The sequence below is a fragment of the Rissa tridactyla genome, chromosome 2 (assembly GCF_028500815.1).
Source record: "Rissa tridactyla isolate bRisTri1 chromosome 2, bRisTri1.patW.cur.20221130, whole genome shotgun sequence".
Lineage (NCBI taxonomy): Eukaryota > Metazoa > Chordata > Aves > Charadriiformes > Laridae > Rissa > Rissa tridactyla.
Window position 1 is genome coordinate 162,528,292 of NC_071467.1, and position 13,194 is coordinate 162,541,485.

The window sequence follows — 13,194 nt, forward strand, 5'->3', positions numbered from 1 at the left end:
CTCAAAGGCCCAGGCACACGTTTTCCCACTGGAACCCAAAGGTGTCATGCCAGCAACCAAATTCCCACTGGAACAAAGCATTATAATTAAAGAAAAAAACACAGCTATTTCCTATGAATCCAGCACACGGAGAGGGAGTGTAAAGGTGAACGGCTGATCTCTGAACCACAGGGGAGAAACAGTCGCTAGCGAGACGAAGGTTCTTAATTCCCGAGGTTACAAATACCATATTCCTAAGGCTGTCTTAAAATGTAAGTCCTCTTTCTTCCCGCACAATTAAGATGTGTGTGTCTCATGTCAAAATGAACACTGAAAAAATGAGAAGCACACGTCAAAACTGCAAATGTTATTCATTCTTTGCACTCTGGCTAATTCTTGACTCCAGGACTTTGTTTCCTGTAATGTCAATTGCGTACACCCAAACCAGACCAGATTTTCTCTGTTTGCGCTGCCTCATCTAATTTAAGGAAATGAGGGACTGCAGGCTGTGGAAATGTTTCAATTTGTCCAGCATATATATGGCTATTGATTTAGGTAAGCTCCAAAAACCCCAGGGTTTTCTGCAGGAATTTGCAACAGGTCAGAGCTGATGAGACAAGCACATCAGGGCCGCTGTAGAAAAATATTTTGTACCCGCAGTATAGCGGGCAAAACGGCAGTAATTAGCATGTGCGAATATACCACTATTTCCCCTGAAATTAGGAGATTTCTATATGGGTTGTGTTTTTCTTGTGGTTCATCTGGTCCACACTAACACACCAATTACTAAACTATCTATTCTGGCACAGGATTATTATTTTTGAGCCTACCAGCATGTTTTGCTGTGGATAAAGTACAAGTTGCGGTTGCTGTTCGTTTTCCTCCTTCTTGCTGTGGGATGTTTTGGTGTTCTTTTGGGGATCTGTGCTGGACAGACTGAAGGGCGTAGACAGACGGAGCCTGAAGTACAGAGGAACCTTAGTGCAATTGATGAGTTTCAATTTCTGAGTCATTACCGAATCTGTCAAAACCTGGTGGAGAAATGATTCAAAACTCGTTAGTTTTAACTCCCTTGAGAGGTTTGTGCTGGTCTGTCTGGTCATTCACCACCCTGGTCACCACCAGGGATCCGAAGGACTTTACCCCAAAGCAACCCAGTATTTTCTACTTGTGTTATTCAAAATTTCTTGAGTAAAAAAACCAAAATACAAATAATGTAATAAAGTTTACAAGTCTTTGAATGTCAAGGGTCACAGAAACTGACCGCATGGCTTTAAGTGACTCATGCTGCTATCAGACCTTTATGTCCTGAAAATAAGTACTTATTTTTCTACTTACAAACTCCTGTGCAAAGAAAAAAAAAAAAGACATATGAAATAGGCATTGTCTGACCTCAGCCTCTCTTATTTCTGGCTAATAAGCAGAACCATAGAATTGTCTAGGTTGAAAGGGACCTTTCAGATCCTCTAGTCCAACCATCAACCTAACTCTGACAAAAACCATCACTAAACCATATCGCTAAGCACTACACCTACCTGTCTTTTAAATACACCCAGGGATGGCGACTTAACTACTTCCCAATGCTTAATAACCCTTTCAGCGTAAAAATTTTTCTTAATATCCAGTCTAAACCTCCCCTGGCGCAACTTGAGGCTATTTCCTCTTGTCCTATCGCCTGTTACTTGGGAGGAGAGACCGACCCCACCTCTCTACAACCTCCTTGTTGTACTTGTAATCCTTTTGTTTTACCTATCTTGTTACGTGCAAGATAGAAAATTGCAACATGAGGCTACTGCTGATAAATATGCATTTTAAAAACCACACACACACAGTTCTGCATTCTTACAGTAGCACAGCATTACAAAACAGCTGAATACATTGGTGCAGGAAATACTTACTCCTAACAGAGGCTGATCTGGTATGAGATCACTTGCCATTGAATAAAACACCATTCCTCCGTCATGATCCATGTCTACTTTTAACCTGAGTGTAAAGAATCCGAGCTGGTCAGAGCCCTTCTCTCCAGGCTGATTCATTCTGCACACGCAGCAGCCGTTGGTGCGGTGGTACTTACAGAGGATGCCTTACGAAAGCTTGCAAGTCTATGCGTAACGGTGGGGCTTCATAGCCATGTCTGCGATGCACCTTGTGAGGCACCGTCTTTGCAAGCTGACAACGAAAGAAAAACAGAAGTGATGTATAAAATGATAGCACTAAAACCTGAAACTCTACTTTTAGCCCGAGTGGCTGTTAGCCAAAAAGGGATTCTACTTGACACCGTATTGCCCGTTTGTAAGACATGACGGCAACGTGCAAGGAACAGCAAAAGCGAAGCGGTAGTTGAACTCTGAATGGCTGCGGTTAATACAGACGCGAGTGTTTCTTCCTCCAGGACTTAGGAACATTAAGGATGTTTTTATTAAATATTCCATTGCCGTTCATTCATTATACTATGCACCTTTGCAATGATTCATGTCAGAGAATCGCAGAGCGCCTGTGAGCTGCGCTTGCAGTTGTTGAAGAGGAAGTTTCCCAGAGGAGAGATCGGCTGTGCAAATTCACACAGGAAGGTGGATGCAGAGCCAGGAACAGAACTCAGCAGTCCTGAGTCTCAGTCCCATTGTTAACTCTTGTTATCAATAAAACCTGATGTTGTGATAGTGTTTCAAACCCCGGGCTTTTGTCTGGGGTCTGTGGCACCAGACAATGTCAGAAGACAGTGGCATTCCCACCCCAGAATGCTTCCAAGCTAAAAGACAAATGCAACAAACGAACAACCCTCGTTAAGGAAGGATGTACAGGGTAGCAGGAACAGGCCTGTTTATACAGACTGCCCAGGTACACAGCAGCCTGTACATACATCACAGGAAGGGAAACGCTTATTTTCTGGTCATCTTTAGACTTGCTGTGACAGTCACTTTACCTCGTCGTCTAGGCTCATGAAACCCAGCACAAACCCTTCACACTGCACTTCAGGCACGGCCTCTGGCAGGAGGCGTGGGGTGAAGGAGATGCAAACGGAGATGCTGCCACCTCCTGGAACCACCTGCAGTCGAGAGACAACCGTTTAGCAGTGCAGGGACCTACTTGGGGCTGCACAAGGACCCTCAACGCTCAGGTGCTAAAACCGAGTCGCACAAGGAGCGTGAAATCTCCTGGGGATGGGCTACGCTCAGGCCTGCACCAAAATGACAACACGCGACAACGAAACTGACTTAATATCAGCGTAGCCACACTGTAGCATCAACAGAGTGTGAGCACAGTCACAGACAACTCCCTAAGTACCCAAACAGATGTACCTACCTGTTTGTTTTTAAAAATACCCAGTTCTGGCCACTCTTAATCCACAGCCAACTCAGATGATTATCCCACAACTGACAGCACTCACAGATGCAAAAAACATTTTTTGAAGAGTTGCAAGTGAGAATTAAGAGTATTTTACAGTTCAGTTTACTCTCAGCTTTTTTATTTTACATGACAGCAGGGAATGTAATCAAATGCACTAGCCAGCTATGGTGGATTTTCCGGGATTTACAGGTTGAATAGATTCTGCTTTCTTTAGGTGCGTTATGCACGTTATGGTTAAATCCTGTTATTGCTGCAGAAACATCGGCAGGTTATGATTAAATCCTGCTATTGCTGCAGAAAAATCTTTGCCACCTCCCTGAAGAGGCAATTCACATCTAGCCAAGGTTGTAAACTCAGGGCCCATGTGGTATGTATTGCGCTCAGCCTAGTGCTGCGCAGACGCAAACTCCCCGATCTCATGTGATCACAGGGTGAGATGTTTGGTCTTGCTGGACCTACGTTCTGTAGAAGCAAAACTAGCTCAGCTCTCCTTGCACCGCGTTCCCCTGCTCAGAGTGGTGAGGAGCATAACAAAGCTCTGCCTAAGGTCCAGCAGGGCCAGAGCAGAGCTATAGCATGTCCTACAACACTGCAGGGTCTGTGCATTGTGGTCATAGACAGCTTGGTTGCTCAACCATGGAACTGTGCTACACAACACCTGAGCCAACAGACCCTCCTGGAGTCACAGCAGAAACATGGAGAACATTTCAGCAGAGGAATACCTGACTGGCTCCATAAGCATCAACCCCGTTCCACATGGGCCAAGCTCACTGCCGGCTACACGCAGTAGAGGCTGCCTCCACAATGCAGCACTTGTTTCTCTGAGCTATCTCAGCTTCAGACACCCCAGAGCTGACTGGAGGCTTCGTGGCTTTGAGATGCCACTTCTGTAATTATTTATGTAATCTTTAGCTCATTCTAACTGGTAACTGAAACCCTTTGGCACAAAACTTGATTTAAGAATCAAAACAGACACACTGATGTTTTGGGCAACCCTGTCGTAGTTAGATCTTTCCAGTGCTGTCTTTGCTTTATCTTATTCCTAAGGAATTGCGACACTGTGGCCCCTTTTTGCACCAGTTACTTTTGAAGTACTGTGGGTTACAACTGTTTATCCAGAAGAGCTCTCTACAGAGCACGCCTTTCCCCGCAGTCTGCTTTCCAACTCCACCACATCTACTTAGCAAACCTACTCTGGTTAAGTAAAATGGTTCCAACTCCACGCTGGATGCCTCCCGCCTAATACCCCACATTTCACTGAGGCAGCCCAAAGTGGGAAGACCGGAGATGCCACTCTAGAGAGCCTAGTACATCTGAACACTTAATTCCAGTCATCAGTTAACTGCTCAAATGTAGGTAAGACACTTCCTTTTTTCTGTTGACTTTGCAAACTCTTCTCATAGTCATCTTCAAGATCCCAAAGCCTCCCAGCCAACTGTTTCACTGTTTAGTAGTCTCTACCCAAAACCAAAGCTACCTCCTCCTCCTCCTCCTCTGTCCTGCAGAAAATATGCTACATCTAAGCACAAAGAAAAGGTAAAAGCTTACAATCTGTCTTGGAGTAATGGAGTAGGGGTTGTCTGCAGGAACCCCTTCATGAGGTCGTATAAGTACAGAGACAATTTTCTGTATTGTAGGTTCTTGAGTGATGATTTCCTCCTCTTTGCTGTCAGTGGCTGAAGACTGCAGGGACACAAGGGCGGGGAATGGTTAAAACTGTTACGCAGCAGAGGAGGAATGCAAGTGAAGTGTTCAGGGAACTGCTGCGGTACTCAGGAAATATGGCCAGCTTCAGTTTCTTTCTTTCTGGCACAAAAACTGGACATTTTTTCATGCATAGGTTTGTTCTCCTGAAACTGCTCCTGAACCCCCTGGAAAAAGCGCTATTGGGATAAATATCTCCTAAATGTTAGCTGCAATTTGAACTTCGCAGGTGAGATTCTGCACACATTGACACCACAAAGCACCCGTGAGAAAAGTAGACCCAAACTGAGGAGTTTTAGCTGTCTTAACACTTTAATGTAAAAATGGCATTAGTTTATTAATAACAGTATTTTAAAAAGTATCTGATCAGCTTCTTTAACAACTTTAGGAAAAGCTGAAGAGCTAGTTGCTCATACCTCATTCTGGAAACTGATTGCTAATCAATAGCCGTCTACCCATATATTGCTTCTTTGACTGTGAGAGGAACTGACTTTTCTTTTAACAATCCAGCTCTTAGTTACAAGTTATATCGCGTGTTATTGTTTTCAACCTTTCATGCCAGGAAACCCATCATGTATCTCAGCAGCAGTATAAAAAACAGAGTAACAGCTGACCTCATCTGTGGTTTGCGAAACTGGATAAATGCTTCCGCAGGGAATGGCAGTTTGATCCAACTTTAACACGATCTCTGACTCTGAATTGCTACCAATTGATGCAGTCTCATTTTCATCCATGGCCTTTGGAGGAAAAGGGTCTCCAAAGAACATCAACAGGTCCACCAGCTTCTTATCGTCTTGCTCTAGGTTGTAGATTTCCCAGTCCAGGCGGATGTCTGAATTGAAAAGGAGAGAGGACAATTATTTGTGGCCACTGAGAAGACTCATAGCTTAGTTGGTACCAGAGAACCAGAATATCAAGTCACAAATTTGTCTCTAGCAACTGAATTCATAATAAAGCACATCTTAAGCTTTCCATGTTTGCTGTAAACTAAAATGATTTAAGAGCATGTGCGCTATGCCCTTATTATAGCTTGTCTGCTCTCTAGGGCCTAAACTTTTATTAACATTAAAGTAAATTACTAGTATTTTTTTTGTTAAGAAGATGTGTTTGGTGGCATTCAGAAAAAAAAAAAAAGTGATTTATCTTTGAAGAGCTTAAAATCTCACTCAAGAGATAAAAAGACTAAACACAGAAGAGCCAGATGATGCCACTAAGAAGCAGGTAGCGTATCTGATTGACTAAGGCCAATGCTGTGAGAGATGCACAAAACGAGGATGGAAAATCCTGAATTCCCATCATTTCAATAAGTGAAAACCCAGACGCATCAGGATAGGATGTGCTGTTTCATAGTAGTAACACGTTGAGTCGATTATATAAATTCTACTACACTCTGGCTGGAGCTCACATGCTTTCGTGTTGCAGAAAGCAAACTAATATTCATGGCAGTAAATCCATAATGATAAAGATTTACTATGCACAAAAAGACCTGACAAATATGTACTCTCGTTCTGCACTAACCAAGTTATAATAACAGTATATAAGAGGGTATCTAAGCTGTCTTCTTTTTACAAAGAACGTCCTCATTAGGAAACAAGAACGTCAGTTAATTAACACGATTAATGGGTTCTATTTTTTATTATTATAAGGAATTCAATGCAAGTGTCAATGCTTGCTGTACAAAAGTCAGTCTTACCAAAGGGAGTGGGATTGTTGAGCCGGACCCTCCGAAAGACAGGACACCCTCCAGAGACATGAGTGCCAAACCTGGGGGAGAAAACGCTGTTGTCAGTACGTTCAGAACAGAAGTGGATGTCTGAAATAATTTTCCATTAAAGATTTGTTTAAAAGTGGAAACATATCTGGCTGCACTGGCAGCCAGTTAAGAGTGGCCATCAGGTAAAGCATGGCCTATAGTGTGAAGTACCTGATTATGGGTTGCTCTGTTTGTGGTCCTGTCATCTGCAGGAAGATTGGACAGCCTTTCACAGTCATTTGCATAGGAATTAATTTAGGTTGTAAGTCTCCCACCTATTAAAAATTAATTTTTGCAATTAGAAGCAAGATGAAACTTTAGTTCTCTGGGTTACAAAATTAGGCTTTGAAAACTGATTGAGTTTTCAAATATTTTTGTCTGATTTCTTTTGACAGCACCTAATTCATACACTGACGAAAGCTCTTCTCAGCAGGAGAATGCAATACCTCATACATTCACGAGCTTCCCTTCTGCTTGGTAGAGCAGAGTAGCGCACTGGCCAGCTACCAAACAGATTTTATAAATCAAAACTGCTGCAATCAGCACATGAAAACCTCCCAGGAGATGAACACGTAACACCAAAATTAAACCCTACGGTTTAAGAGCAAACAGTTGTTCCTTACATGTTGTTGGAGGTAGCAGTATAGCAATACCTGCCCTGATTTTTTTTTTTTTTTTTTTTACAGAAGTCCTAACGAAAATGTATTTTTATCAGAAAGGAATCTAGGAAATATAATTGGTGTAAAATCTGCCATAGCAATACTTTACTTGAAAGCAAAGCTCCACCTACCTTACAGACAAGATCATCCCAGTACTCTCCCCACATGTCGTTGTAAGCTGTTATTTCTATGATTAGCTGCTGGAAGGCTTTCAGAGTTCCTGTGGAAGGTTGTATATGGAAAGCTACTCCCTTCCCATGAGACAGCACTGCTGCTGCAAACTCTGAAGGAGCATAGCAAAGAAGCATTTGATGAATTTTGAGGAAATGGAACAAAGTTAGTCTTTCAAAGAATATCTAGGACCATATTTTTAGCTGGTGTTAATCAGCCTAAGCTCAAAAATCAGCCTCCACAAAAACCTGGGATCATTTATACCACTTTATCCAATTTCCCTTCTGCAGTGGGTCTTAATCTGTTTTTTTTGAGAGTTCTTGCAGAGATTATTTCATAGAGGGACTCCCTTCCAACAATCTGATCCAGGACTCTTTGGGATATGCAAGGCACTAAGTGGCTACATGAAAACACACCCTCAATTTGAGAAAAATAAGCTGGAATTTGTGCTAACTGGTTGTCTTCCTATTAACAGCTGCCTGTTTACCTCTGTGCGCTCTTCAACACAAAGAATGAATTACAAAGAGCAAAGCCTTTCCACATTCTGAGTCATTCGCTTTCTAAATCAATAAGGTTGCATGGAATCTGTCAGAACAGCATTTTTCCAGTCTTAAGTACTAATTCAACAGCTGAAAAGCTCTGTCTTTGTAACACATACCAAACACTATGGCAAGGTATCAGTATGTCCAAGTTTTATTTTGGATACAGAAGACACATCTATGCTTTACAGCATTTCACTCTCATTTCCTCCCTCCCTGGGTCTCATGGGGCTTTGAATATTATTATTTTTCAGTACAATGCATCAGAAATGATGGATGGGCTGTGCTGCAGCTTTCCACAGTGGGGAGGGTATCTAAAAGGGTTTGAGGGAGAAAAGCCTGCTGCAATGGTGTTGGAAGACTGTGTAGGGAGGAAATGGCCAAATGTTATGCGTGTCATCCATACTTTGTGCTAGGAGTGATCCTGGGAGTGAACTATCACCAGAACCACCCATCTTTATTTCAGGCTGTTGGTTTTGAGAAAGAGAGAAGAGGAAAGAGAATGAGAACAAGAAAGAAAGGGAGGGGGAGAGAGAAAGAAGTGGTGGAAGAGAGAGAAAAAAGAAATGAGGGGGAAGAGAGAGATTGATCTAATGCCTATGCAACGTGGACTTTCAAACTCAAGAATGAACTGAGGAACTAAGTCATTTCACAATGTAGACTTAGCCAGATACTCCAAGAATGAAATGATGTGCCTGAATGGAACATTTAATGCTGAATACGGTAGTCAGTTGGCTTTTGCCTTCTCTCCACTGTGGGGATTAACAGCTATTCTCATACCTGACAGTGCTCTTCTGGCTGCGTGTTTTGTGACGGGCCCTCTTGTTTTCACCAGGTGGCTTGAGGAGCTTGAAAAAAATAAAAAAAATTGCAACGAAGTTTCTGTGAAATGAGCAGGACTCTGCTAAAGTAAGAGCTCTACCTGACTCCTAAATTACTAGCCATTACTAGCCATAGTAGTCCATAAAGAAGGACTGCCTAAAAAGCATTTTTTGAAAGTAACATGCTTAGGAATCAATCAACTTGAGAGGTGCAAGACTCTGTGTACAATCTGACATAACAGAGCCTTGGTCAGCGTAAACCAGCTTATGTCCATTGGCAGCAATAGTGTTTTGACACTTACATAAGCTAAATCTTCTGTCCTTGCATTGCAAGCTACCCATTTCTGCAGGAAGCCTCACCAGCAAGTTTCATTCATAGAACCGTAAAAGGGGTTGGGGTGGAAGGTACCTTGAAGATCATCTAGTTCCAGCCCCATTGCCCTGGGCAGGGACACCTTCCACTAGACCAGGCTGCTCAAAGCCCCATCCAGCCTGGCCTTGAACACCTCCAGGGATGGGGTGCCCACAGCTTCTCTGGGGTGTCTCACCACCCTCAGAGTACAGAATTTCTTCCTAATATCTAATCTAAATCTACGATCTTTTGGTTTAAAACCATTACCTCTCCTTCTATTGCTACACTCCTTCATAAGAAGTCCCTCCCTGTCTCTCCTGTAGGCCCCCTTTAGGTACTAGAAGGGGCTGTAAGGGCACTGGAAGGTCTCCCCGGGGCCTTCTCTTCTCCAGGCTGAACAATCCCAACTCTCTCAGCCTGTCTTTATAGGGGAGGTGCTCCAGCCCTCTGAGGTTGCCCCTCTTCATTACCACAGTCAGAGGTAAAAACCTCTTAAAAAACTAACCCACCAGAGCACTGCAGAAAGCGTATCTCGTGCCAGAGGCAATAGCACTCTGTCTTGATTTCAGATTTAATCCAGACCTAAATTAGTATTTGAGTCATTATGCAGAAAAGCAAGACTTACGGGCACATTCTTTGTCCTGGAGTAAGTGAATAGCCAGTAAAATACTCAGCTTCTAGTTTGAATGGAGCACTGATTCCAGAGTGATTGGTAAGAATTAGCTGACGCTTTACGATGTCTTTGAATCCAACTTCAGATCCAAAGTCCAAAAGAAGATCACACAGGCTTTGTAACATTTGTCTTTCATCACTGCCAGAAAAAGTTACATTAGTATTAAAACATCAGTTTCATTTTCTTATGCCACAGATAATTTCAGTAGATTTTTCAAATGTGCAATATGCAATGTGGTTGTGACGACCAGTGTGAGACAACTATGCAACCTATTATTTTTGCCATCAGCATTTACTGCTTTTCATTTATTTTACTCCTATCCACTTAAGGATTTATTTCGGGTAGAATTTTTATCACGTATACATGCCAACCTACCAAATTAAAGCCATTTTTACTTATAAAAATATATAAAGACGATTATATTCCAAAAGAGAATAATCATCCTCAGAATTATCAGAAAAATAAAATCAGTGAGAAACACCAAGTCAAAGAGAAGTATATTCATCTTTCTTTAATATCATGTCTCACAGAGCAACAACAAAACTTAATGATCAAAAACTACAGGATCTTGGGTACAATTCTGTAATTCTAAATTCACATCTAAGAGTTGAATTTACAAATTTTTGTAATTCCAGAAAATAGTTGTCACTCACAAACATGTGAGGGACTGAAGAGGTCCCACACTTTGGTTACCAGGGAGAAAGGTTATTTTTCATGCTGTCTATACACACGAAGTGTCAAGGCTACTGGCAGGTTACAAGTGCCAGGAACGGAAGGGAGAACAGACATAACATGTGAACATGAGTTCCACTAATGCTCAGTTAACTTCACATCAATTTATTATTGATGAATTAATGAACTCAGTTGTTAATTTATTTAGTTTCAGCTAAACAATGGTGGGAGTGGAGTAGCGCTCTTCTCCAGTCTTCTCTTGGGCGTATGAAGGTGCTGAATTTGGATAGGGCGTAAAACCCAGTACCTTTTCTTCACATGGGCACCTTCAGTGAATCATCCTGGCACATTTTACTGTCCTGCTGCCTACAGCAGCAGGAAGAGTGAAGTTTATGTGGATAAGTGGTTTTTTTCCCCCTCGCTATTGTATTTTTGCTTTGTGAAGAAGTGATTTTTGTCCAGTTCAGGGGTAAACCCTTGATTTACCTGGCAACTCCACTGTCACAAGGTACTGAGTAGGTGACACGCAGTCCTTTCACTTCTCCAGAAATGCTCAGAAAGAGGGGTTCAATCTTGTCTTCTATGCTACAGCAAAGGGCAAGGTCTTTCAGCTCACCCTGAAAGGAGAAGAGTCAAGTTTTCTTGTGAACAAAGCAAACATCAGAGAGGAAAGGCAGCTTCACTACGAAATTTACTTAGAAAACACGTATAAACTTCACTGGAATAAAACCAGAACTACAATAGAATCGTGAAAAGTTTTACTGAATTATTTTAAGTGCATTTTCTGCCACCATCAGATTTGCTTAGAAGGCAGTACCAAGGTAAAAATTTATGTCTGTTTCGTGTCTTTGTACCCACATCAGTCTATAAGCCTAAGACTGCTCCACTAGTGATTTTTGACACAATTCCTACACTGCAAGTGTTGAAGCTCTAAGCATTAATCACTTCTAGTCATGTTTAAATAATCTTCCAAAACTAAAGTTTTATTTCTACCTGCGTTTAAAGCAGGACTTGTAGGATGAATCATGTGGCCCACTTACACCAGTATTCTGGCTAATTCAACACTACTATTCTTTTTTGCCTTATCAATACATGAATCTGTGCATCCTGCATAAAATAACAGACTGGGATTCAGCTCCAGATTCAGACTTCCAAATGTAACACCTGTCTAAATGTGAGCCCTTGAGTTCATCTATAAAGGTGAACTCCAAATATGAGCTCTAGATCCCCACTGATTCATTAACGGTACTTGGGCATTTAGCTCACCTACAATCTGGACAACCTTTCTTGTAGGTGGCTCAGATGGCATTCAGTTCCCCAGCCATATGCAAAAGTGCCCTTTCAGATGCCCAGTGTGTCCTGTTAAGCTTCCAGTTTTCCATGAAGAAAGCTCAAGTTTACTGGGATCCTGTGCCACGTACGCCAGACATACATGGGTATCTGAGATCTTCTAGGGCATCTCTGATAGTACTGAACACCTACTTTTAAGCGAATAAATGAAACTTCGGTCTCCAGTGACTGTAATGGGAACTAATACACCACCCCTATAGGAAGCTCCTTTATTTAGTTGCATTAAATCATCTATTTGAATGCCTCTATAAAGTCTACGGCTGAATTCCTGAAGTTTGTTAACTCTGCAGTCTATGCCCTATTTTGCAGGCCCTCAGTCCCATCAGCCCCTTTTAAGTTTTCAAATATCAAAATATCATGAGCCCAGTTGCGTTCAGAAAACCAAATGTGTATTACATATGCCAGTCTGCTACATTTCATTTGGGATAATCCAAAGTGAGCATCGTTATGCCTAAGAAAAGTGATAGGCATTAAGAGTAATTGAATAGGCATTCAAGAAAGAATGAAAAGAACAGCTGGGAAAGAAAGCGGCAGGGTAGAAAATTGCCACCATGCGGACTGATCTAATTCTTGCCTTCAACCACGGTTACCTCTAAAGCAAAGCAATCCAGTGAGACTGTATGAGAAAAAAAGGGCATTATATTTTGTGTATAGAAATCCTTCCTTTTGCCAAATGGAGGTGAGATGAGAATGCCAGTGTTGCTGTTTTGGTAAAATTGCATCAATTTTTAAACTTACCACGACGTTAGCTGACAGCTCTATGCAGAATTCTTTTTCTTCATTTGGGCCTAAGGTGCCACTGGCTGGGGAGACAGCGACGGAGCAGAAAGCTGCCTGACTTCCAATGAGCTGCCAAACAGAAAGGACAGACATTCAGTTAACTCTCTTAATTCATTAACACCAATTCTTTCAGATTTTCTCTTCAGATCAAAGAGGACCATAAACACAGAGTTATTCTAAAGTTTAGCACACTTCCCCCATGGCTGAGAAGATCCTTGTGTTACTTTTATTCCAAATGACTTCAGGTGCCAAACCAAGGCATCTGGGCTGGCAGCAGAGTCACTGTTGTCCCTTTCACAGTCACAAGGCTTTCCAGGCTTAAGTCAACCTATCTGATATGGGAGCAGGATCCTACAGGTGCCATATCTCTCTCCACTGACTGCAGAGGTGGCC

The 13,194-nt window shown here is 42.1% G+C and overlaps 1 protein-coding gene across 1 annotated transcript in view; it reads right to left on the reverse strand.

Annotated features, from left to right (window-relative positions):
* Positions 1-13,194, reverse strand: part of DLEC1 (DLEC1 cilia and flagella associated protein) — a 37,896-nt gene that overhangs the window by 5,058 nt on the left and 19,644 nt on the right. The window contains exons 20-32 of the mRNA XM_054191993.1: positions 12,760-12,870; positions 11,158-11,288; positions 9,952-10,137; positions 8,934-9,001; positions 7,575-7,726; positions 6,956-7,059; positions 6,725-6,795; positions 5,715-5,863; positions 4,876-5,010; positions 2,903-3,025; positions 2,054-2,148; positions 1,878-1,962; positions 810-1,010 (exon numbers count right to left, since the gene is read on the reverse strand). Of these exons, the coding sequence (XP_054047968.1) occupies positions 810-1,010; positions 1,878-1,962; positions 2,054-2,148; positions 2,903-3,025; positions 4,876-5,010; positions 5,715-5,863; positions 6,725-6,795; positions 6,956-7,059; positions 7,575-7,726; positions 8,934-9,001; positions 9,952-10,137; positions 11,158-11,288; positions 12,760-12,870 (1,611 nt within the window). The remainder of the gene's footprint in view (positions 1-809; positions 1,011-1,877; positions 1,963-2,053; positions 2,149-2,902; positions 3,026-4,875; positions 5,011-5,714; positions 5,864-6,724; positions 6,796-6,955; positions 7,060-7,574; positions 7,727-8,933; positions 9,002-9,951; positions 10,138-11,157; positions 11,289-12,759; positions 12,871-13,194) is intronic.